The 23920-nt window shown below is 48.9% G+C and overlaps 1 protein-coding gene across 1 annotated transcript; it reads right to left on the reverse strand.

The window, feature by feature from the left end:
• Window positions 1-2894: 2894 nt before the first annotated feature.
• LOC119698535 (L-gulonolactone oxidase-like) lies at window positions 2895-22612 on the reverse strand. Its single transcript, XM_038130508.1, has 7 exons — window positions 22472-22612; window positions 21022-21116; window positions 19555-19645; window positions 18059-18244; window positions 11418-11525; window positions 8057-8133; window positions 2895-3048 (listed from the first exon to the last, which is right to left on the reverse strand). Exons 1-7 carry the CDS (start codon window positions 22610-22612, stop codon window positions 2895-2897), a joined length of 852 nt encoding a protein of 283 aa, XP_037986436.1.
• Window positions 22613-23920: the final 1308 nt, after the last annotated feature.

The raw sequence follows: 23920 nt of genomic DNA on the forward strand, positions 1-23920 counted from the left end.
GGATTCAGGGAATGTTCTGGAATGTTCCTCCTGTGGGATCACACGGATCCGGGATTTGGAATGGGATGGGATTGGGATCCTGGGATTGGGATCTGGAGGGATCTCCGTGGAAATATTCCAGGTGGGAATGGTGTTCCCAGTCCAGATCCCTCTTCCCATGGGTTTGGGATCTGGACTGGGATCTCCATCCCATGGAATTCCCGGAATTCAGGGAATGTTCTGGAATGTTCCTCCTGTGGGATCACATGGATCCGGGATTTGGAATGGGATGGGATTGGGATCCAGGGATTGGGATCTGGAGGGATCTCCGTGGAAATATTCCAGGTGGGAATGGTGTTCCCAGTCCAGATCCCTCTTCCCATGGGTTTGGGATCTGGAGGGATCTCCATCCCTTGGAATTCCCAGAATTCAGGGAATGTTCTGGAATGTTCTTCCCCGTGGGATCACATGGATGCGGGATTTGGAATGGGATGAGTTTGGGATCCTGAGGTTGGGATCTGGAGGGATCTCCATGCCCAGATTCCAGGTGGGAATGGTGTCTTCAGTCCAGATCCCTCTTCCCATGGATTTGTTCCTCATCCAGGGAATTCTGGGATGGAGAAGATCCCAGGAAAGGGCTGGGACAAGGAATGGGTTTGGGATCCTGGGGTTGGGATCTGGAGGGATCTCCATGGAAATATTCCAGGTGGGAATGGTGTCCCCAGTCCAGATCTTTCTTCCCATGGGGTTGGGATCTGGACTGGGATCTCCATGCCATGGAATTCTGGGTTATCCAGGGAATGTTCCAGAATGTTCTTCCCCTGGGACCCCACGGATCCGGGATTTGGAATGGGATTGGAATCCTGGGGTTGGGATCTGCAGGGATCCTCATGCCCAGATTCCTGGTGGGAATGGTGTTCCCAGTGCAGATCCCTCTTCCCATGGGTTTGGGCTCTGGACTGGGATCTCCATCCCATGGAATTCCCGGAATTCGGGGAATGTTCTGGAATGTTCCTCCTGTGGGATCACACGGATCCGGGATTTGGAATGGGATGGGATTGGCATCCTACGTTGGGATCTGGAGGGATCTCCATGCCATGGAATTCTGCGTTATCCAGGGAATGTTCCAGAATGTTCTTCCCCTGGGATCACACGGATCCGGGATTTGGAATGGGATGGTTTTGGGATCCTGGATTTGGGATCTGGAGGGATCTCGATGCCCAGATTCCAGGTGGGAATGGTGTTCCCAGTGCAGATCCCTCTTCCCATGGGTTTGGGATATGGAGGGATCTCCATCCCATGGAATTCCAGGTTATCCAGGAATGTTCTGGAATGTTCCTCCCGTGGGACCACATGGATCCAGGATTCCCATGGGAATGGCCCAATCCTGGACTGGGATCCGGGATCTGGGAATTCCCATGGGAATGGCCCAATCTTGGCCTGGGATCTGGGAATTCCATGGAAAAGGACCGGGGTCTGAGAATTCCATGGGAATGGCCCAACCCTGGACTGGGATCCGGGAATTCCCACGGGAAAGGACTGGGATTTGGGAATTCTCATGGGAATGGGCCCAATCCTAGAGTGGGATCAGGGAATTCCCATGGAAAAGGAGCGGGATTTGGGAATTCCCACGGGAAAGTGCCGGGATTTGGGAATTACATGGGGGATGGCCCAGAGCTGGACTGGGATCTGGGAATTCCCATGGAAAAGGACTTGGATTTGGGAAATCCCATGGGAATGGCCCCACTCCTAGACCGGGATAATGGAATTCCCATGGAAAAGGAGCGGGACTTGGGAATCACATAGGAATGGGCCAATCCTGGATAGGGATCTGGGAATTTCCTTGGGAATGATCAAATCCTGGAATTTCTATGGGTGTGGCCCAATCCTGGGCTGGGATCTGGGAATTCCCATGGCAATGGACTGGGATCCCGGAATGTCCATGGAAAAATATTAGGATCTGGGAATTCCCATGAAAAAAGACCGGGATTTGGGAATTCCCATGGGAAAGCGCAGGGATTTGGGAATTCCATAGGGATGGCCCAACCCTGGACTGGGATTTGGGAATTCCCATTGCAATGGCCCCAGTCCTAGACCGGGATAATGGAATTCCCATGGAAAAGGAGCGGGATTTGGGAATTCCATGGGAATGGCCCCAATCCTGGATAGGGATCCTGGAATTTCCTTGGGAATGGCCCAATCCTGGAATTTCCATGGGTGTAGCCTAATCCTGGATTGGGATAATGGAATTCCATGGAAAAGGATCAGGGTCTGAGAATTCCATAGGAATGGCCCAGCCCTGGACTGGGATCCGGGAATTCCCACGGGAAAGCGTGGGGATTTGGAAATTACATGGGGATGGGCCCAATCCTAGAGTGGGATCTGGGAATTCCATGGAAAAGGACCCGGGTCCAGGAATTCCATGGGAATGGCCCAGCCCTGGACTGGGATCTGGGAATTCCCATGAAAAAGACCGGGATTTGGGAATTCCCATGGGAAAGCGCAGGGATTTGGGAATTCCATGGGGATGGCCCAACCCTGGACTGGGATCTGGGAATTCCCATGGGAATGGCCCCAATCCTAGAGTGGGATCAGTGAATTCCCATGGAAAAGGAGCGGGATTTGGGAATTCCATGGGAATGGGCCCAGAACTGGACTGGGATTTGCGAATTCCCACGGGAAAGCGTGGAATTTTGGGAATTCCATGGGAATGGCCCCAATCCTAGAGTGGGATCAGTGAATTCCCACGGGAAAGGAGCGGGATTTTGGGAATTACATGGGAATAGGCCCAATCCTAGAGTGGGATCAGTGAATTCCCATGGATAAGGAGCGAAATTTGGGAATTCCATGGGAATGGCCCCAATCCTAGAGTGGGATCAGGGAATTCCCACGGGAAAGGAGCGGGATTTTGGGAATTACATGGGGATGGCCCAGTCCTGGACGTGCTGCCGGAAGCGGCACTCGTAGTTGAAGATCCGGTGGCTGCGGTCGACGTTTTCCGAGCGGGAGCTGAAGAGGAGCCGGAAGAAGAGCCGGTTGATCCAGACCACCAGCCCCGGGAAGAAGGAGCTGCCGGGGGAGGGGGGGAAAAGAAAAAAATCGGGAATTCAGCCCCGGAATTGCTTCCCAAAAATCCCCCGAGGGAGGGAAGGGACGCGGAGAGGGCCGGGGATTGTCAGGGAATGCTGGAATGGTTTTGGGCGGGATCCCGTTCCGTGGGCGGGGGTGCGTTCCGGGATTTCCTTGGGTGCTCCCAGGATTCTCTGGGAATTCCTTCCCAAATCCCATTTTCCCAGGGAATTTCTTCCATTCCCAGCCTGGCGTTGGATCCAGCCCCATCCCAGCTCCTCTCCGGGAAGGAATTTCGGGAATTCCCTGGGAATTTGGGACTCCCCTTTTCCACCCCCAAATCCCATCAAAATCCCTCGGGATGGATCCTCGATCCCGGAATCCTGGGTGGGATCCATGGATTTTCAATCCCATCCCGTTCCAACCCCTGACTCCTCTCCGGGAAGGAATTTTGGGAATTCCCTGGGAATTCGGGGCTCCAGGAAGGGCCTCGCTTCCCTTTCCCATCCCCAAAAAATTCCATCAAAATCCCTCGGGATGGATCCTGAGTTTCCTGGATCCCAGAATCCCGGAATGGTTTGGGATGGGATCCATGGAGCTTCAATCCCATCCCATTCCAACCCCGACACCTCCCACCATCCCAAGTTTTTCCATGGCCACTCCCAGGGATTCTCTGGGAATTCCTGCCGTTTTCCACCTCCGGAATTCCATCCCTTCGTGGGATCAGGGGCACTTCCCCATCCCAGTTTTCCTTGGACATCCAGGATTTTTTTCCCTCGTGGTTCCCACTGCTCCACGAATCCCAGCAGGAATCCCGGATTCCTGAACCCTCTCCCTTCTGGAGTTGTCTCTGGGTGCCCAAATTCCCGGTGCTGTCCCAACATTCCCAGTCCTCTGGGAATTCTCCCAAATCCACGTGGAAACTTCAGGAATTCCCAGGATATCTCCCGATCCCTGTGGATTCCCAAGCCTGGATCAGGGAACCCAATCCGTCTTTGGATATTCCCGGGGATTCCCTGACAATTCCAGCCCAGCTGGGAATTCCTTCCCAAATCCCTCCCATTTCCCAGGGAATTTCCTCCATTCCCAGCCTGGCATTGGATCCAGCCCCATCCCAGCTCCTCTCCGGGAAGGAATTTTGGGAATTCCCTGGGAATTTGGGACTCCACTTCCCTTTTCCATCCCCAAATCCCATCAAGATCCCTCAGGATGGATCCTCGATCCCGGAATCCTGGGTGGGATCCATGGATTTTCAATCCCATCCCATTCCAACCCCTGACTCCTCTCCGGGAAGGAATTTGGGGAATTCCCTGGGAATTGGGAACTCCAGGAAGGGCCTCGCTTCCCTTTCCCATCCCCAAAAAATTCCATAAAAATCCCTCGGGATGGATCCCGAGTGTCCTGGATCCCAGAATCCCCAACACCTCCCACTATCCCAGGCTGGGAGAATCCTTGGATTTGGCTTTTCCAGCCCGAAAAAATTCCATGGATCCATGAAATTCGGGACATGGGAAAATCCTTGGATTTGGCTCTTCCAGCCCCAAAAGTTCCATGAATCCAAGAAATTCGGGACTTGGGAAAATTCTTGGATTTGGCTTTTCCAGCCCCGAAAAATTCCATGGATCCATGAAATCCAGGAGATGGGGAAATTCCTGGATTTGGTTTTTCCAGCCCCCAAAAAATTCCATGGATCCAAGAAATTCAGGAGATGAGGAAAATCCTTGGATTTGGCTTTTCCAGCCCCCCCAAAAATCCATGGATCCATGAAATTCTGGACATGGGAAAATTCCTGGATTTGGCTTTTCCAGCCTGAAAAATTCCATGAATCCACGAAATCTGGGACATGGGAAATCCTTGGATTTGGCTTTTCCAGCCCCCCCAAAAATTCCATGAATCCACAAAATTCAGGACTTGGGAAAATCCTTGGATTTGGCTTTTCCAGCCCCGAAAAATTCCATGGATCCATGAAATTCAGGACTTGGGAAAATCCTTGGATTTGGCTTTTCCAGCTGGAAAAATTCCATGGATCCAAGAAATTCAGGAGATGAGGAAATTCCTTGGATTTGGTTTTTCCAGCCCCCCAAAAAATCCATGGATCCACAAAATTCAGGATTTGGGAAAATCCTTGGATTTGGCTTTTCCAGCTGGAAAAATTCCATGAATCCACGAAATTCGGGACATGGGAAATCCTTGGATTTGGCTTTTCCAGGCCCCCAAAAAATCCATGAATCCACGAAATTCGGGACATGGGAAAATTCTTGGATTTGGCTTTTCCAGCCCCAAAAGTTCCATGAATCCATGAAATTTGGGACTTGGGAAAATTCCTGGATTTTTTTTTTCCAGCCCCCCAAAAATTCCATGAATCCACGAAATTCGGGACTTGGGGAAATTCTTGGATTTGGCTTTTCCAGCCTGAAAAATTCCATGAATCCACAAAATTCAGGACTTGGGAAATTCCTTGGATTTGTTTTTTCCAGCCCGAAAAATTCCATGGATCCAAGAAATTCGGGAGATGGGGAAATTCCTTGGATTTGGCTTTTCCAGCCCCCCAAAAAATTCCATGGATCCATGAAATTCGGGACTTGGGAAAATTCTTGGATTTGGCTTTTCCAACCTCAAAAATTCCATGGATCCATGAAATTCAGGACTTGGGAAAATCCTTGGATTTGGCTTTTCCAGCCCGAAAAAAATTCCATGGATCCATGAAATTCGGGACATGGGAAAATCCTTGGATTTGGCTTTTCCAACCTCAAAAAATTCCATGGATCAATGAAATTCGGGACATGGGAGAATCCTTGGATTTGGCTTTTCCAGCCCCAAAAAATTCCATGAATCCAAGAAATTCGGGATTTAGGAAAATTCCTGGATTCGGTTTTTCCGGCTGGAAGAATTCCATGATTTCTGTGGACACCAGAGGGCAGCCAAGCCCCAGCCGAGAATCCTGCCCCCGGAAAAGCCGCAATTCCCAAAATTCCTGGGGAATGGAATGGGAATGCTCCCTAGAAATCCCAAAAAATCCCAGCACAGGGAGAAAATCGGGATAAAGCCAGGCTTGGAAAATCCCGATCCCGATCCTGATCCTGATCCTGATCCCAATCCTAATCCCAAAAATCTTGATCCTGATCCTCATCCCAATCCTAATCCCAATCCTGATCCCGATACCAATCGTGACCCTGACCCCGATCCCGATCTTGATCCCAAACCCAACTCCAACCTCGATCCCGATCCCAGTGATCCCAATCCCAATCCCAATGATACTAATCTTGATCCCCATCCCAATCCCGATCCCGATCCCAATCCCCATCCTGATCCCAATCCCAATCCTGATCCTGATCCCGGTCCCGATCCCAACAATCCTAATCCTGATCCTCATCCCAATCCCAATCCCAATCCCAACGATCTTGGTCCTGATCCTCATCCCAATTCTAATCCCAATCCTGATCCCGATCCTGATCCTCATCCCAATCCTAATCCCAATCCTGATCCCGATCCCAATCCTGACCCTTACCCCGATCCCGATCTTGATCCCAAACCCAACTCCAACCTCGATCCTGATCCCAGTGATCCCGATCCTGATCCCAATCACAATGATACTAATCCCGATCATGATCCTGATCCCAGTCCCAATCCCAATCCTGATCCCAATCCTGATCCCAACAATACCAATCCTGATCCTCATCCCAATCCCAATCCCAATCCCAGTACTGATCCTGATCCTGATCCTAATTTCAATCCCAATCCTGACCCTGACCCCGATCCCGATCCTTATCCTGATCTTGATCCCAACCACAACCCCAGCCTTGATCCCGATCCCAGTGATCCCAATCCCAATCCCAATGATACTAATCTTGATCCCCATCCCAATCCCGATCCCGATCCCAATCCCCATCCTGATCCCGGTCCCGGTCCTGATCCCAACAATCCCAATCCTGATCCTCATCCCAATCCCAATCCCAATCCCAATCCCGATCCCAATCCCAATCCCAATCCCAACGATCTTGGTCCTGATCCTGATCTCAATTATAATCCCAATCCTGATCCCGATCCTGATCCTAATCTCAATCCCGATCCTGATCTCAGTCCTGATCCTGACCCTGACCCCGATCCTGATCCCCAACCTTGATCCCAATCCCAGTGATCCCAATCCCAATCCCAATGATACAAATCCTGACCCCGGTCCTGATCCCAATCCCCACCCTGATCCTGATCCCCATCCTGATCCTGATCCCGATCCCAATCCGGATCCCAATCCTGATCCAAATCATCCCAATCCCGATCCCGATCCTGATCCCAATCATCCCAATCCCGATCCCAATCCAGACCCCGATCCCAATCCCAATCCGAATGCAAATCCCAATTTTGACTCCAATCCCGCTCCAAATGATCCGAATCCCGGTAGGATCTGATCCCGATCCTGCTGATCCCAATCCCTCTCCCGTCCTTTCCCCAGGATTTCATCCCTTTCCTGGATAAACTGGGGAGGATTTGGGATTTTGGGGATTTGGGATTTGGGGTTTGGGAATTTTGGGATTTGGAATTGCTTGGATTTGGAACTTGGGAATTTGGGGTTTGGGGTTTGGGGGATTTGGGTTTTTTGGGGATTTTTTGAATTTTTGGGATTCTTGGAATTTTTGGGTTTTGGGGTTTGGGGGATTTGGGATTTTGGGGATTTTGGGAATTTTTGGGATTTGGGAGTTGAGATTTGGGATTGCTTGGATTTGGAATTTGGGAATTTGGGATCTGGGGTTTGGGGGATTTGGAATTTTTTGGGATTTTGGGGATTTTGGGGAGTTAGAATTTGGGATTTTTGGGTTTTGGGGTTCGGGATTTGGGACTTACGGAATTTTCAGGATTTTTTCGGAGTTGGGATTTGGGGTTTGGGACTTTGGGATTTGGGAATTTTGGGGTTTGGGATCTGGGGAATTTGGCATTTTTGGGATTTTTGGGATATTTGGGATTTGGGGTTTGGGGGATTTGGGATTTTGGGGATTTTTGGGGATTTTCCTACCTGATCCAGAGCAGGAATTCCAGGAGATGATATCCCACGGCGTAATCCCAAAACCAGCTGGAGGACGACTTGGGAGGCTGCAAATCCCGCGGGAAAACGACAGATTTTAGGGATTTCAGGGATTTGAGGGATTTCAGGAATTCTTGGGAATTTTTGGGATCGGGAAAAGCGGGAATGGAGGAGCAGGATCCACCCGGGAGAGGATGGTTGGAGACAATGATCTTAAAATTCCAAATATTGCATGGTAAGGCATACCAAAATTCCCAAAATTCCCAAAATTCGGGAATTCTCACCCAAAATCCACACCTGGAATTTCCAGATCTCAGGAATTCCTGGGAATTTTTCTGGATCCATTCCAAAAAATCCTGGGATTCCCAAAATTCTGGAATTCCCACCCAAAATCTACCCCTGGATTTCCATGAGCATGGAAAATCCCAGAAATTTTTCGGATCCATTCCCAAAATCCTGGGATTCCATCCCAAAATCCAGCCCTGGTATTGCTAGGAGCTTTGAAAACCTGGAATTCCCAAAATCCTGGGATTCCATCCCAAAATCCACTCTTGGAATTCCTTGAGCCTGGAAATTCCTGGGATTGTTCGGAATCCCATTTCCAAACTCCTGGAATTCTGTCCCAAAATCCACCCCTGGAATTGCTAGGAGCTTTGAAAACCTGGAATTCCCAAAATCCTGGAATTCCGTCCCAGAATCCACCCTGGAATTGCGGGATCCCAGGAATTCCTGGGAATTTTTCAGGATCCATCCCCAAAATCCTGGGATTCCCACCCAAAATCCTTCCCTGGAATTGCTGGGAGCTTTGAAAACCTGGAATTCCCAAAATCCCAGAATTCCATCCCAAAATCCAGCCCTGGAATTGCCGGATCTCAGAAAATTCAGGGGTTTTTCCGGATCCATTCCCAAAATCCTGGAATTCTGGCCCAAAATCCACTCTTGGAATTCCTTGAGCCTGGAAATTCCCGGGAATTTTCGGGATCCATTCCAAAAATCCTGGGATTCCCAAAATTCTGTAATTCCCACCCAAAACCCACCCCTGGAATTGCCGGATCTCTGAAAATTCCCGGGAATTTTTTGGGATCCCATTCCCAAAATCCTGGAACTCCCACCCAAAATCCAGCCCTGGAAAAACACAAGCTTGGAAAATCCCAGGAATTTTTTGGGATCCGTCCCAAAATCCTGGAATTCTGTCCCAAAATCCCTCCCTGGAATTTCTGGGAGCTTTGAAAACCTGGAATTCCCAAAATCCTGGAATTCTGTCCCAAAGTCCACCCCTGGAATTGCCAGGTCTCGAAAATTCCAGGGATTTTTTGGGATCCCATTCCCAAAATCCTGGAATTCCTGCCCAAAATCCACCCCTGGAATTGCGGGGTCTCAAAAATTCCTGGGATTTTTCCGTATCCATTCCCAAAATCCTGGGATTCCGTGTCCCAAAATCCCTCCCTGGAATTTCTGGGATCTTGGACAACCTGGCCTTCCCAAAATCCTGGAATTCCTGCCCAAAATCTACCCCTGTAATTGCTGGATCTCGGGAATTCCTAGGAATTTTTCAGATCCATTCCCAAAATCCTGGAATTCTGACCCAAAATCCACTCTTGGAATTCCTTGAGCCTGGAAATTCCTGGGATTTTTCGGGATCCATTCCCAAAATCCTGGAATTCCATCCCAAAATCCACCCCTGGAATTGCCGGATCTCAGAAAATTCAGGGATTTTTCCAGATCCATTCCCAAAATCCTGGAATTCTGTCCCAAAATCCACCCCTGGAATTTCTGGGATCTTGGACAACCTGGAATTCCCCAAATCCTGGAATGCCCACCCAAAATCCACCCCTGGAATTGCAGGATCCTGGGAATTTCCAGGAATTTTTCCGGATCCATTCCAAAAATCCTGGGATTCCCAAAATCCCAGAATTCCCACCCAAAATCCACCCCTGGAAAAACACAAGCTTGGAAAATCCCAGGAATTTTTTGTGATCCATTCCAAAAATCCTGGGATTCCCAAAATCCCAGAATTCCCACCCAAAATCTACCCCTGGAATTGCCGGGTCTCAAAAATTCCAGAGATTTTTCCAGATCCATTCCCCAAAATCCTGGAATTCCATCCCAAAATCCAGCCCTGGTATTGCTAGGAGCTTTGAAAACCTGGAATTCCCAAAATCCTGGAATGCCCATCCAAAATCCACCCCTGGAATTTCCGGGTCTCGAGAATTCCCGGGATTTTTCAGATCCCATTCCCAAAATCCTGGAATGCCCACCCAAACCCCACCCCTGGAATTGCCGGATCTTGGAAAATTCAGGGATTTTTCTGGATCCATTCCCAAAATCTTGGAATTCCCACCCAAAATCCAGCCCTGGAATTGCAGGATCTTGGGAATTCCCGGGAATTTTTTGGGATCCATTCGCAAAATCTGTCCCTGGAATTGCCGGATCTCGGGAATTCCCCGGAACTTTTCGGGTTCCATTCCCAAAATCCTGGAATTCTGTCCCAAAATCCCTCCCTGGAATTTCTGGGAGCTTCAAAAACGTGGAATTCTCCAAATCCTGGAATTCCCACCCAAAATCCAGCCCCGGAAAAACACAAGCTTGGAAAATCCCAGGATTTTTTTGGGATCCATTCCAAAATCCTGGAATTCCGTCCCAAAATCCACCCTTGGAATTGCTGGGTCTCAAAAATCCCAGGAATTTTTCAGGATCCATTCCCAAAAATCCTGGAATTCCCACCCAAAATCCACCCCTGGAAAAACACAAGCTTGGAAAATCCCAGGAATTTTTTGGGATCCATTCCCAAAATCCTGGAATTCTGGCCCAAAATCCAGCCCTGCAATTGCAGTATCCTGGGAATTTTCTGGGAATTTTTCCGGATCCATTCCCAAAATCCTGGGATTCCCAAAAATCCTGGAATGCCCACCCAAAATCCAGCCCTGGAAAAACACAGGCTTGGAAAATCCCAGGAATTTTTTGGGATCCATCCCCAAAATCCTGGAATGCCCACCCAAAATCCACCTCTGGATTTCCATGAGCTTGGAAAATCCCAGAAATTTTTCGGGATCCATTCCAAAAATCCTGGGATTCCCAAAATTCTGTAATTCCCACCCAAAACCCACCCCTGGAATTGCCGGATCTCTGAAAATTCCCGGGAATTTTTTTGGGATCCCATTCCCAAAATCCTGGAATGCCCACCCCAAATCCACCCCTGGAAATACACAAGCTTGGAAAATCCCAGGATTATTTTGGGATCCATTCCAAAAATCCTGGAATTCCGTGCCCAAAACCCATCCCAGGTTGGCAGAACGCCGGGAACGCCGGGAACGCCGGGAATGCCGGGAATGCCGGGGACGCGGGGGCGTGCCTGGGCGGTGGGGTCCTGGTAGATGACGCGGACGCGGTCGGTGTGCGGGAACCACAGGAAGCGGAAAAAGCGGGAACGGCGCAGGTGCTCCTCCAGCTCATCCAGCACCTGCAGCCAATGGGAAAGCGGGAAAAGGTGCGGAGTCATTCCCGGTTTTCCGCAGCGGGAACGTCGGGAATGGGGCGGCGATGGCAAAATTCGGGATGCGGTGAGGATTTGGGTTGGAGTCCCAATGGGAACGGAGCTCGGTTCCAATGGGATCTCTCCCAGGAAATTATTCCCAGGAATTATTCCCAGAAATTGTTCCCAAGAAAAAATTCCAAGAAATTATTCCCAAGAATTATTCCCAGGAAAAAATTCCTTGGAAATTATTCCCAAGAATTTTTCCTTGGAAATTATTCCCAGGAAAAAAATCCAAGAAATTATTACCAGGAAATTATTCCTAGAAAATATGCCCAGGAAAATATTCCAAGAAATTATTCCCAGGAAATATTCCTAAGAAAAAATTCCTAGAAATTATTTCCAGGAATTATTCCCAGGAATTATTCCCAGGAAATAATTCCCAGAAAATATTCCCAAGGAAAAATTCCCAAGAAAAAATTCCAAGAAATTATTCCCAAGAATTATTCCCAGCAAATTATTCCCACAAAATATTCCCACAAAATATTCCCAGAAAATATTCCCAGAAAATTATTCCCAGGAAAAAAATTCCAAGAAATTATTCCCAGAAAATATTTCCCAGGAAAATATTCCCAAGAAAAAAATCCAAGAAATTATTCCCAGGACTTATTCCCAGGAAATTATTTCCAGGAAATATTCCCAAGGAAAAATTCCAGAAAATTATTCCCAGGAATTATTCCCAGGAAATATTCCCAAGCAAAAATTCCCAAGAAAAAATTCCAAGAAATTATTCCCAAGAAGTTTTCCTTGGAAATTATTCTCAGGAATTTAGTCCCAGAAAATATTCCCAAGGAAAAATGCCGAGAAATTATTCCCAAGAATTTTTCCTTGGAAATTATTCCCAGGAAATTATTCCTAGAAAATATTCCCAGGAAAAAATTCCAAGAAATTATTCCCCAGAATTATTCCCAAGAAATTATTCCCAGGAAAAAAATCCAGGAATTAATCCCAGGAATTTATTCCCAGGAAATTATTCCTAGGAAATTATTCCCAGAAAATATTCCCAAGAAATTATTCCCAGAAAATATTCCCAAAAAAACCACACCTCCAATCCCATCCCATTCCCACCCCACAATCCTGGGATTTTCCAGCCTTTCCTTGGACACTCCCAGGGATCCAAATTCCCGGGAAAAGCCTCCCCCCACATCCCCAGGGGTTTTATTCGGGAATTTTCCCTCCCAGCGGGACACGAGAAGCACACAGCATTCCCAGATTTCCCCCGAAACCCTTTCCCAAATTCCCTGGATCCTTTTCCCTCTCTCCTGCATTTTCCAGCCCTTGCCCCAAATCCTTTCCCACCTTTTCCCAAAATCCTTTCCCACTTTCCCTCCCTCCTCCAGGATTTTCCCTCCATCCTTCCCACTTTTCCTTCCATCCTTTCCCACATTCCCTGGATCTTTTCCCACCTTTTCCCAAAATCCTTTCCCACTTTTCCTGCCTCTCCCAGCCCCTTCCCTCCATCATTCCCAACTTTTTCCCATCCATTCCCACCTTCCCTAAATCCGATCCCACCTTTTCCCTAAATCCTTTCCCAGCATTTTCCCTGGATCTTTTCCCACATTCCAGAAATCCTTTCCCACTTTTCCTGCCTCTCCCAACCCTCTCCCTCCATCCCTTCCCACATTTTCCAACCTCTCCCACATTCCCAAGATCCTTCCCCACTTTTTCCCCAAATCCTTTCCCACTTTCCCTCCATCCCCCAGGATTTTCCCGGGATTTTTTCTCCCTTTCCCTAAACCCTTCCGCAAATTCCCTGGATCCTTTTCCCTCTTTCCTGCCTTTCCCACCCCTTTCCATAAATTATTCCCACTTTTCCTCCCTCCTCAGGATTTTCCCCGGATCCTTTCCCACATTCCCAGGATTTTCCCCCTCCCCCCATCCCCAGGGAATGTGGGAAAGGGTTTCGGGGGAAATCTGGGAATGCTGTGTGCTTCTCGTGTCCCGCCGGCAGGGAAAATTCCAGAGGGAAAACAGCAGCCCTGGGGATGGGGGGAGGGGAAAAATGCTGGGAATGAGGGAAAGGATCTGGGGAAAAACCTGGGAATGAGGGAGAGGATCCAGGGAAAATGCTGAGGAGGGAGGAAAAGTGGGAAAGGATTTAGGGAAAGGGGGAAAAATCCAGGGAAAATCCTGGGGGATGGAGGGAAAGTGGGAAAGGGTTTTAGGGAATGTGGGAAAAGATCCAGGGAAGGTGGGAAAGGATTTAGGGAAAAGGTGGGATCGGATTTAGGGAAGGTGGGAATGGATGGGAAAAAGTTGGGAATGATGGAGGGAAGGGGCTGGGAGAGGCAGGAAAAGTGGGAAAGGATTTTGGGAAAAGGTGGGAAAAGATCCAGGGAATGTGGGAAAGGATGGAAGGAAAAGTGGGAAGGATGGAGGGAAAATCCTGGAGGAGGGAGGGAAAGTGGGAAAGGATTTTGGGAAAAGGTGGGAAAGGATTTGGGGCAAGGGGTGGAAAATGCAGGAGAGAGGGAAAAGGATCCAGGGAATTTGGGAAAGGGTTTCGGGGGAAATCTGGGAATGCTGTGTGCTTCTCGTGTCCCGCCGGCAGGGAAAATTCCAGAGGAAAAACAGCAGCCCTGGGGACGGGGGGAGGGGAAATGCTGGGAATGAAGGGAAGGATGCAGGGAAAATCCTGGGAATGAGGGAGAGGATTTTGGGAAAATGCTGGGAATGAGGGGAAGGACCCGGGGAAAATGCTGGGAATGAGGGGAAGGACCCGGGGAAAATGCTGGGAATGAGGGGAAGGATGGAGGGAAAATGCTGGGAATGAGGGAAAGGATCCGGGGAAAATGCTGGGAATGAGGGAAAGGATCCGGGGAAAATGCTGGGAATGAGGGGAAGGATCCAGGGAAAATGCTGGAATTGAGGGAAGGATCCGGGGAAAATGCTGGGAATGAGGGGAAGGATCCGGGGAAAATGCTGGGAATGAGGGAAAGGATGGAGGGAAAATCCTGGGAATGAGGGAAAGGATGGAGGGAAAATCCTGGGAATGAGGGGAAGGATGGAGGGAAAATGCTGGGAATGAGGGGAAGGATCCGGGGAAAATGCTGGGAATGAGGGGAAGGATGCGGGGAAAATGCTGGGAATGAGGGGAAGGATCCGGGGAAAATGCTGGGAATGAGGGAAAGGATCCAGGGAAAATGCTGGGAATGAGGGGAAGGATCCGGGGAAAATGCTGGGAATGAGGGAAAGGATCCGGGGAAAATGCTGGGAATGAGGGGAAGGATGCGGGGAAAATGCTGGGAATGAGGGAAAGGATGGAGGGAAAATCCTGGGAATGAGGGAAAGGATGCGGGGAAAATGCTGGGAATGAGGGGAAGGATCCGGGGAAAATGCTGGGAATGAGGGAAAGGATCCGGGGAAAATGCTGGGAATGAGGGGAAGGATCCGGGGAAAATGCTGGGAATGAGGGAAAGGATGGAGGGAAAATCCTGGGAATGAGGGAAAGGATGCGGGGAAAATGCTGGGAATGAGGGGAAGGATCCGGGGAAAATGCTGGGAATGAGGGAAAGGATCCGGGGAAAATGCTGGGAATGAGGGGAAGGATCCGGGGAAAATGCTGGGAATGAGGGGAAGGATGGAGGGAAAATCCTGGGAATGAGGGAAAGGATCCGGGGAAAATGCTGGGAATGAGGGGAAGGACCCGGGGAAAATGCTGGGAATGAGGGGAAGGATTTTGGGAAAATCCTGGGAATGAGGGGAAGGATCTGGGGAAAATGCTGGGAATGAGGGGAAGGATGGAGGGAAAATGCTGGGAATGAGGGGAAGGATGGAGGGAAAATGCTGGGAATGAGGGGAAGGATGCGGGGAAAATGCTGGGAATGAGGGGAAGGATCCGGGGAAAATGCTGGGAATGAGGGAAAGGATCCGGGGAAAATGCTGGGAATGAGGGGAAGGATCCAGGGAAAATGCTGGGAATGAGGGAAAGGATCCGGGGAAAATGCTGGGAATGAGGGGAAGGATCCAGGGAAAATGCTGGGAATGAGGGAAAGGATCCGGGGAAAATGCTGGGAATGAGGGGAAGGATCCAGGGAAAATGCTGGAATTGAGGGAAGGATCCGGGGAAAATGCTGGGAATGAGGGGAAGGATCCGGGGAAAATGCTGGGAATGAGGGAAAGGATCCGGGGAAAATGCTGGGAATGAGGGAAAGGATGCGGGGAAAATGCTGGGAATGAGGGGAAGGATCCGGGGAAAATGCTGGGAATGAGGGAAAGGATTTTGGGAAAATGCTGGGAATGAGGGGAAGGATCCGGGGAAAATGCTGGGAATGAGGGAAAGGATGGAGGGAAAATGCTGGGAATGAGGGGAAGGATGCGGGGAAAATGCTGGGAATGAGGGGAAGGATCCGGGGAAAATGCTGGGAATGAGGGGAAGGATCCAGGGAAAATGCTGGGAATGAGGGGAAAATCCTAAGGAGAAAATGCAGGAATCCTGAGGTGGAAAATGCAGGAGAGAGGGAAAAGGATCCAGGGAATTTGGGAAAGGGTTTAGGGAAAGGGAGAAAAAATCCAGGGAAAATCGTGGGGGATGGAGGGAAAGTGGGAAAGGGTTTAGGGAATGTGGGAAAAGATGGGAAAAATGGGAATGATGGAGGGAAAGGGTTGGGAGAGGCAGGAAAAGTGGGAAAGGGTTTAGGGAATGTGGGAAAGGATCCAGGAAATTCCAAGAGTTTTTCCCCCATTCTCAAGGAAATTCTGGGAATCTTTCCCAAATTCCCAAGAAAATTCCGGGATTCGGGTACCTGGGTGAGGGTGGCGGGGAAGGCGACCTCGCAGAGCCACAATTCCCAGAATTTTCCCCCATTCCCATGGAAATTCCTGGAATTTTTTCCCCCATTCCCAATGAAATTCCCAGTGGGAATTCCTGGAATTTTTCCCAAATTCCCAAGAAAATTCCAGGGAATTCCGGGATTCCTGTACCTGGGTGAGGGTGGCGGGGAAGGCGACCTCGCAGAGCCACATCTCTGGGAATTTTCCCCCATTCCCAAGGAAATTCTGGGAATTTTTCCCAAATTCCCAAGGAAATTCTGGGAATTTTTCCCCCGTTCCCATGGAAATTCCAGGGAATCTTTCCCAAATTCCCAAGAAAATTCCAGGGAATTCCGAGATTTCCGTACCTGGGTGAGGCTGGAGGGGAAGGCGAGCTCGCGCAGCCGCGATTCCCAGAATTTTCCCCAAATCCCAAGGAAATTCCGGGACTTTTCCCCCATACCCAAGGGAATTCCGGGAATCTTTCCCAAATTCCCATGGAAATCCCTGGGAATTGCGGGATTTGCGTACCTGGGTGAGGGTGGAGGGGAAGGCGAGCTCGCGCAGCCAAAATTCTGGGAATTTTCCCCCATTCCCAAGGGAATTCTGAGTGGGAATTCCCAGAGTTGTTTCCCTCATTCCCGAGGAAATTCCCAGAAGGAATTCTGGAATTTTCCCCCATCCCAGAGGGAATTCCAAGGGGAGAAATCCTAGAATTTTCTCCCATTCTCAAGGAAATTCTGGGAATTTTTCCTCCTTCCCAAGGAAACTCCAGGAATTTTTTTCTCTCATTCTCAAGGATATTCCAAGACTTTTTTTCCCCCCATTCCCACGGAAATTTTGGGTGGGATTTCCCGGAATTTTTCCCAAATTCCCATGGAAATCCCAGGGAATTCCGGGATTTCCGTACCTGGGTGAGGGTGGAGGGGAAGGCGAGCTCGCAGAGCCACAATTCTGGGAATTTTGCACCGTTCCCAAGGGAATTCTGAGTGGGAATTCCCAGAGTTGTTTCCCTCATTCCCGAGGAAATTCCCAGAAGGAATTCTGGAATTTTCCCCCATTCCAGAGGGAATTCCAAGGGGAGAAATCCTAGAATTTTCCCCCCTTCCCAAGGAAATTCCGAGTGGGAATTCCCAGAATCTTTCCCAAATTCCCAAGAAAATTCCCGGGAATCCCGGGATTCGCGTACCTGGGTGAGGGTGGAGGGGAAGGCGAGCTCACGCAGCCCCAATTCCAGGAATTTTCCCCCATTCCCAAGGGAATTCCAAGTGGAATTCCTGGAATTTTTCCCCCATTCCCAATGAAATTCCGAGTGGGAATTCCCAGAATCTTCCCCAAATTCCCAAGAAAATCCCGGGATTCGGGTACCTGGGTGAGGGTGGAGGGGAAGGCGACCTCGCAGAGCCACAACTCTGGGAATTTTCCCCCATTCCCAAGGAAATTCTGGGAATTTTTCCCCCGTTCCCAAGGAAATTCCAGGGAATCTTTCCCAAATTCCCAAGAAAATTCCAGGGAATTCCGAGATTTCCGTACCTGTGTGAGGGTGGAGGGGAAGGCGAGCTCGCAGAGCCACAACTCTGGGAATTTTCTCCCATTCCCATGGAAAATCCAGGAATTTCCCCCCATTCCCAATGAAATTCCGAGTGGGAATTCCTGGAATTTTCCCCAAATTCCTGAGAAATTCCCAAGAAATCCCGGGATTTCCGTACCTGTGTGAGGGAGGCGGGGAAGGCGATCTCGCGCAGGCGGAAGCGCGGCACGCACTGGAAGGTGACGTCCAGGACGACGCCCAGCGCCCCCAGGTGCAGCCGCGCCGCCCGGAACAGCTCCGGCCGCTCCGCGCCGGAACATTCCAGAACCTCCCCCGAGGCCACCAGCAGCGACAGCGCCACCACCTGCGCAAAAAAGGAATCGGGGGATTTTCGGGATATTATTTGGGATTTTTTGGGGTTTTTTGGGGTTTTTTGTGGATTTTTTGTTGATTTTTTAGGGATTTTTAGGGGTTTTCTTGGGGATTTTGGGGGGATTTTTTTGTGACTTTTGTGGATTTTTGGGGGATTTTATGGGGATGATTTGGGGATTTTTCGGAATGTTTTGGGGATTTTTGGGGGGATTTTTTGGGGATTTTTTGTGGTTTTTGGAGATTATTTGGGGATTTTTTGGGGATTTTTGGGGGGGATTTTTTGTGGTTTTTTTGGGAATTATTTGAGATTTTTTTGGGATGTTTTTGTGGATTTTTGCTGGATTTTTTGGGAAATATTTGGGGTTTTTTGTGGATTATTTGGGGGATTTTTTGGGGATTTTTTTGTGGATTTCTTTGTTTTTTTGGGATTTTATGGGGATTTTTCAGGGATTTTTGGGGTTTTTTTGGGATGTTTTTGGGGATTTGGTGCAGCCGCGCCGCCTGGAACAGCTCCGGCCGCTCCCAGCCGGAACATTCCAGAACCTCCCCCGAGGCCACCAGCAGCGACAGCGCCACCACCTGTGTGCAAAAGGAATTGGGGGATTTTGGGGGGTTTTGGGGGGATTTTTGGAGGAATTTTTGGTGGTTTTGGAGAATTTTTTTTTTGGATTTTTTTGGGATTTTTTGTGATTTCTTGGGGGATTTTCTGTGGATTTTTGGGGATTCTTTTTTGATTTTTGGGGGATTTCTTGGGATTTTTTGCGATTTTTTGGGATTTCTTTGGGATTTTTTTTATATTTGGGATTTTTTTGAAATTTTTTGGAATTTTTTGGGGCTGATTTTGAGATTTTTGGGGATTTTTTGGGTGGATATTTAAAAATTATTTGTAGAATTTTGAGGGACTTAGGGGGGATTTTTAAAAAATTTTTTAGGACTTTTTGAGATTTTTGGGGGGATTTTTTTGATATTTTTGGGATATTTTTGACTTTTTGGGGGGCGGATTTTATCAGATTTCGTTTTACATTTTTGCTGTTTCTCTTTGAATTTCGGGGCTATTTTGGGTCTTTTTTTGTTGTTTTTTTGAAGATTATTTTTTTTCAATTGAGGATGATTTTGCCGGGCAACTCCCAGTCCATGGAATTTCACCATCCCCGTTTATCCATGTTCTGGAACATTCCCAGGATTCCCTTCTCCGCCTCCATCCCTGGATTCCGGAGGCGGATCGGAGGGTTTCCAGATTTGGGGGCGTGTCTAAATTCCCGGAATTCCCGGCATTCCCGGCGTTCCTGGCGGGGATCGCACCTGGGTGGGCAGGATCCCGTGCTCGATGCCGGTGTTGTGGGTGCCGGTGCCGATGACTCCGGCCGCCGACACCTCGGACACGGCTCCTAAACTGGGAGCGGGAAAAGCTCGGGGTGAGAATTCCCAGCTTTGGATCCCTCCCGGATCCGTTCCCGATCCCACCTGGGTCCAATCCCAGATCCATTCCTGATCCCACCGGATCCAATCCTGGATCTTGATCCCACCTGGGTCCAATCCCAGATCCATTCCTGATCCCACCTGGATCCAATCCTGGATCTTGATCCCACCTGGATCCATTCCCAGATCCTGATTCCACCTGGATCCATTCCGGGATCTTGATCCCCCCTGGATCCATTCCCATTGCCATTCCCATCCCAATCCCATTCCCAATTCCATTCCAATCCCAATCCCATCCCAACCCCAACCCCATCCCCATTCCCATCCCATTCTGATCCTGAACCCAATCCCATCCCAGTCCCATCCCAACCCCAATCCCATCCCCATTCCCATTCCCCACCCCAATCCCATCCCAATCCCATCCCAATCCCATTCCCAATCCAAATCCCATTCCTATCCCAATCCCATCCCCAATCCCAATCCCATCTCAATCCCATTCCCATCCCATTCTGATCCTGAACCCATTCCCATTCCCAACCCATTCCCAACCCCAATCCCATCCCCATTCCCATCCCCATTCCCATCCCATCCCAATCCCATTCCCATTCCCATTCCCATTCCCATTCCCATTCCCATTCCCATTCCCATCCCATCCCATCCCAACCCCAATGCCATCCCATTCCCGTTCCCATTCCCATTCCCAATCCCATCCCAATCCCATCCCCATCCCATTCTGATCCTGAACCCATTCCCATCCCAGTCGCATCCCATTCCCAATCCCATTCCCATCCCATCCCCAATCCCATCCCATCCCATCCCAATCCCATTCCCAACCCGATTCTGGATCCCAATCCCATTCCCAATCCCATTCCCATTCCCATCCCAATCCCATCCCATCCCATCCCATCCCATCCCATCCCAACCCATTCCTAATCCCATTCCCATCCCATTCCAGTCTTGAACCCAATCCCATCCCAGTCCCATCCCAACCCATTCCCATCCCATCCCCAATCCCATCCCAGTCCCACCCCAACCCCAATCCCATCCCCATCCCAATCCCATCCCAATCCCATTCCCGATCCCAATCCCATCTCAATCCCATTCCAATCCCATCCCAATCCCATCCCAATCCCAATCCTATTCCCATTCTCGATCCCCATCCCAATCCCATCCCAACCCATTCCTAATCCCATTCCCATCCCATTCCAATCTTGAACCCAATCCCATCCCAGTCCCATCCCAATCCCATTCCCATCCCATCCCCAATCCCATCCCATTCCCATCCCAATCCCGTTCCCGATCCCATTCCCATTCCTGTTCCCGATCCCGTTCCCACCCCGCGGCGCTCACTTGGCCAGGGCCATTCCGTGCTTGTCGAGCTCCAGGTTGAGCTGGGAGAGGAGAATCCCGGCCTCCACCTTCACCTGCAGCTGCTCCTTGTCCACCTGCTCGGCCACCATTGCCCTCAATCCCAGACTTCGGGATTTTTGGGAATTTTGGGGATTTTTGGGATTTTTTGGGATTTTTGGGAATTTTTGGGGATTTTGGGGGGATTTTTTGGTGATTATTCAGGATTTTTCTTTCATTTTTGAGGTTTTCTTTGGGATTTCTGGGGATTTTTTTTCCAGAATTTTTGGTGAATTTTTGGGATCTTTTGGGATTTTTTGGGGGATTTTTTTGGGAAATTTTTTTGGGGGATTTTTGTGGGTTTTTTGGGTTTTCTACATTTTTTTGGGGGACTTTCTCGAGCTCCAGGTTGAGCTGGGAGAGGAGAATCCCGGCCTCCACCTTCACCTGCAGCTGCTCCTTGTCCACCTGCTCAGCCACCATTGCCCCTCAATCCCAGACTTTGGGATTTTTGGGAATTTTGGGGAATTTTTTGGAATTTTTGGGGGATTTTTTGGTGATTATTCAGGATTTTTCTTTGATTTTTTCAGGATTTTATGGGGATTTCTGGAGATTTTCTTCCAGAATTTTTGGTGAATTTTGGGGATTTTTTGGGATTTTCTTGGGGAATTTTTTGGGGGATTTTTTTGGGAATTTTTTTTTGGGATTTCTTGAGTGTTTTTTTTTATTTTCTAGGTTTGTTCTGGGGACTTTCTCGAGCTCCAGGTTGAGCTGGGAGAGGAGAATCCCGGCCTCCACCTTCACCTGCAGCTGCTCCTTGTCCACCTGCTCAGCCACCATTGCCCTCAATCCCAGACTTTGGGATTTTTGGGAATTTTGGGGATTTTTGGGGGATTTTTAGGGGAATTTTTGGGGATTTCTTGAGGGGTTTTTTTGGGTTTTCTAGATTCTTTTGGTCCTTTCTCCATTTTTTTGGCAATTATTCAGGATTTTTCTTTGATTTTGGGGGATTTTTGGGGGATTTTTGGGGGCTTTTTTGGGATTTTTTTCAGATTTTTGGGACAATTTTCAGGATTCTTTTTTTTTTATTTATTGGAGGTTTATTTTTCAATTTTTCCTCACTTATTGCCAAATTTTTGGGGATTTTTGAGGGTTTTTTGGCGATTTTTGGGGTGATTTTCCAGGATTTTTTTGAGATTTTCTGGGGATTTTTTTGTGATTTTCTGGGGATTTTTGGGGACTTTTTGAGGAATTTTGGGGATGTTTTGGGGTTTTTTGGGGGGATGTTTTGGGGATTTTTTTTTTTCTGGGATTTTGTGGGATTTTTGTGGGATTTTTGGGGATTTTTTTTAATTTTTGGGATTTTTTTTCAGATTTTTTCCAGATTTTTTTTAATTTTTGGGATTTTTTGGGGGGATTTTCCCAGGGATTTTCCGGAAGGTTCCATGCTCACCTTCAGGACGCGGTTGAGTTTGCCCATGTGGATCATGAAGCCGTCGGTGCAGGCGATGTCCGAGGGGGAGTGACCGCCCCCCACCACCTTCACCCGCTTCCGCTGCTGCCGCGCCAGCTCCAGGATCTGCCGGAAAAACATCGGGAATGTCCCAGAAAACCGACCCTAAAACACCGGGAATGTCCCAAAAAACCCCAATTCTAAAACACCGGGAATGTCCCAGAAAACTGACCCTAAAACACCGGGAATGTCCCAAAAAACCGACCCTAAAACACCGGGAATGTCCCCAAAAACCCCAATCCTAAAACACCGGGAATGTCCCCAAAAACCGACCCTAAAACACCGGGAATGTCCCAGAAAACCGACCCTAAAACACCGGGAATGTCCCCAAAAACCCCAATCCTAAAACACCGGGAATGTCCCCAAAAACCCCAATCCTAAAACACCGGGAATGTCCCAAAAACACCACCCCAAAACCACTGGAAATGTCCCTGAAAACCCCAATCCTAAAACACCGGGAATGTCCCCAAAAAAAATCCTAAAATGCTGGACATGTCCCCAAAAAACCGACCCTAAAACACTGGGAAAGTCCCAAAAATCCACCCCAAAATCACCAGGAATGTCCCAAAGAAACAGACCCTAAAACACCGGGAATATCCCAAAAAACCCACCCCAAAACAGTGGGAATGCCCCAAAAAACCGACCCTAAAACACCGGGAATGTCCCCAAAAACCGACCCTAAAACACCGGGAATGTCCCAAAAAACCGACCCTAAAACACCGGGAATGTCCCAAAAAACCCCAATCCTAAAACACCGGGAATGTCCCAAAAACACCACCACAAAACCACTGGGAATGTCCCAAAAACACCACCCCAAAACCACCGGGAATGTCCCAAAAAACCCCAATCCTAAAACACAGGGAATGTCCCAAAAAACCCCAATCCTAAAACACCGGGAATGTCCCAAAAAACCCCAATCCTAAAACACAGGGAATGTCCCAAAAAACACCAATCCTAAAACACCGGGAATGTCCCAAAAACACCACCCCAAAAGCACTGGAAATGTCCCAAAACCACCACCCTAAAACCATTGGAAGTGTCCCCAAAAAACCCAGCCTCAAATATCAGGAATGTCCCAAAAAAAACAGGAATGTCCCAAAAAACCCACTCAAAACCCATCGGGAAGGTCCCCCAAAAAAGTGACCCAAAAACCACCAGGAATGTCCCAAAAAACCACCCCAAAATCACCAGGAATGTCCCAGAAAAACCCAGCCTAAAATATCAGGAATGTCCCAAAACCACCACCCCAAAACCACTGGGAGTGTCCCCAAAAACCGACCCTAAAACACCGGGAATGTCCCCAAAAAAACTGAACCTAAAACACCGGGAATGTCCCAAAAAAACCGACCCTAAAACACCGGGAATGTCCCAAAAAAACCCCAATCCTAA

Source organism: Motacilla alba, chromosome 3, assembly GCF_015832195.1.
Source record: "Motacilla alba alba isolate MOTALB_02 chromosome 3, Motacilla_alba_V1.0_pri, whole genome shotgun sequence".
NCBI lineage: Eukaryota > Metazoa > Chordata > Aves > Passeriformes > Motacillidae > Motacilla > Motacilla alba.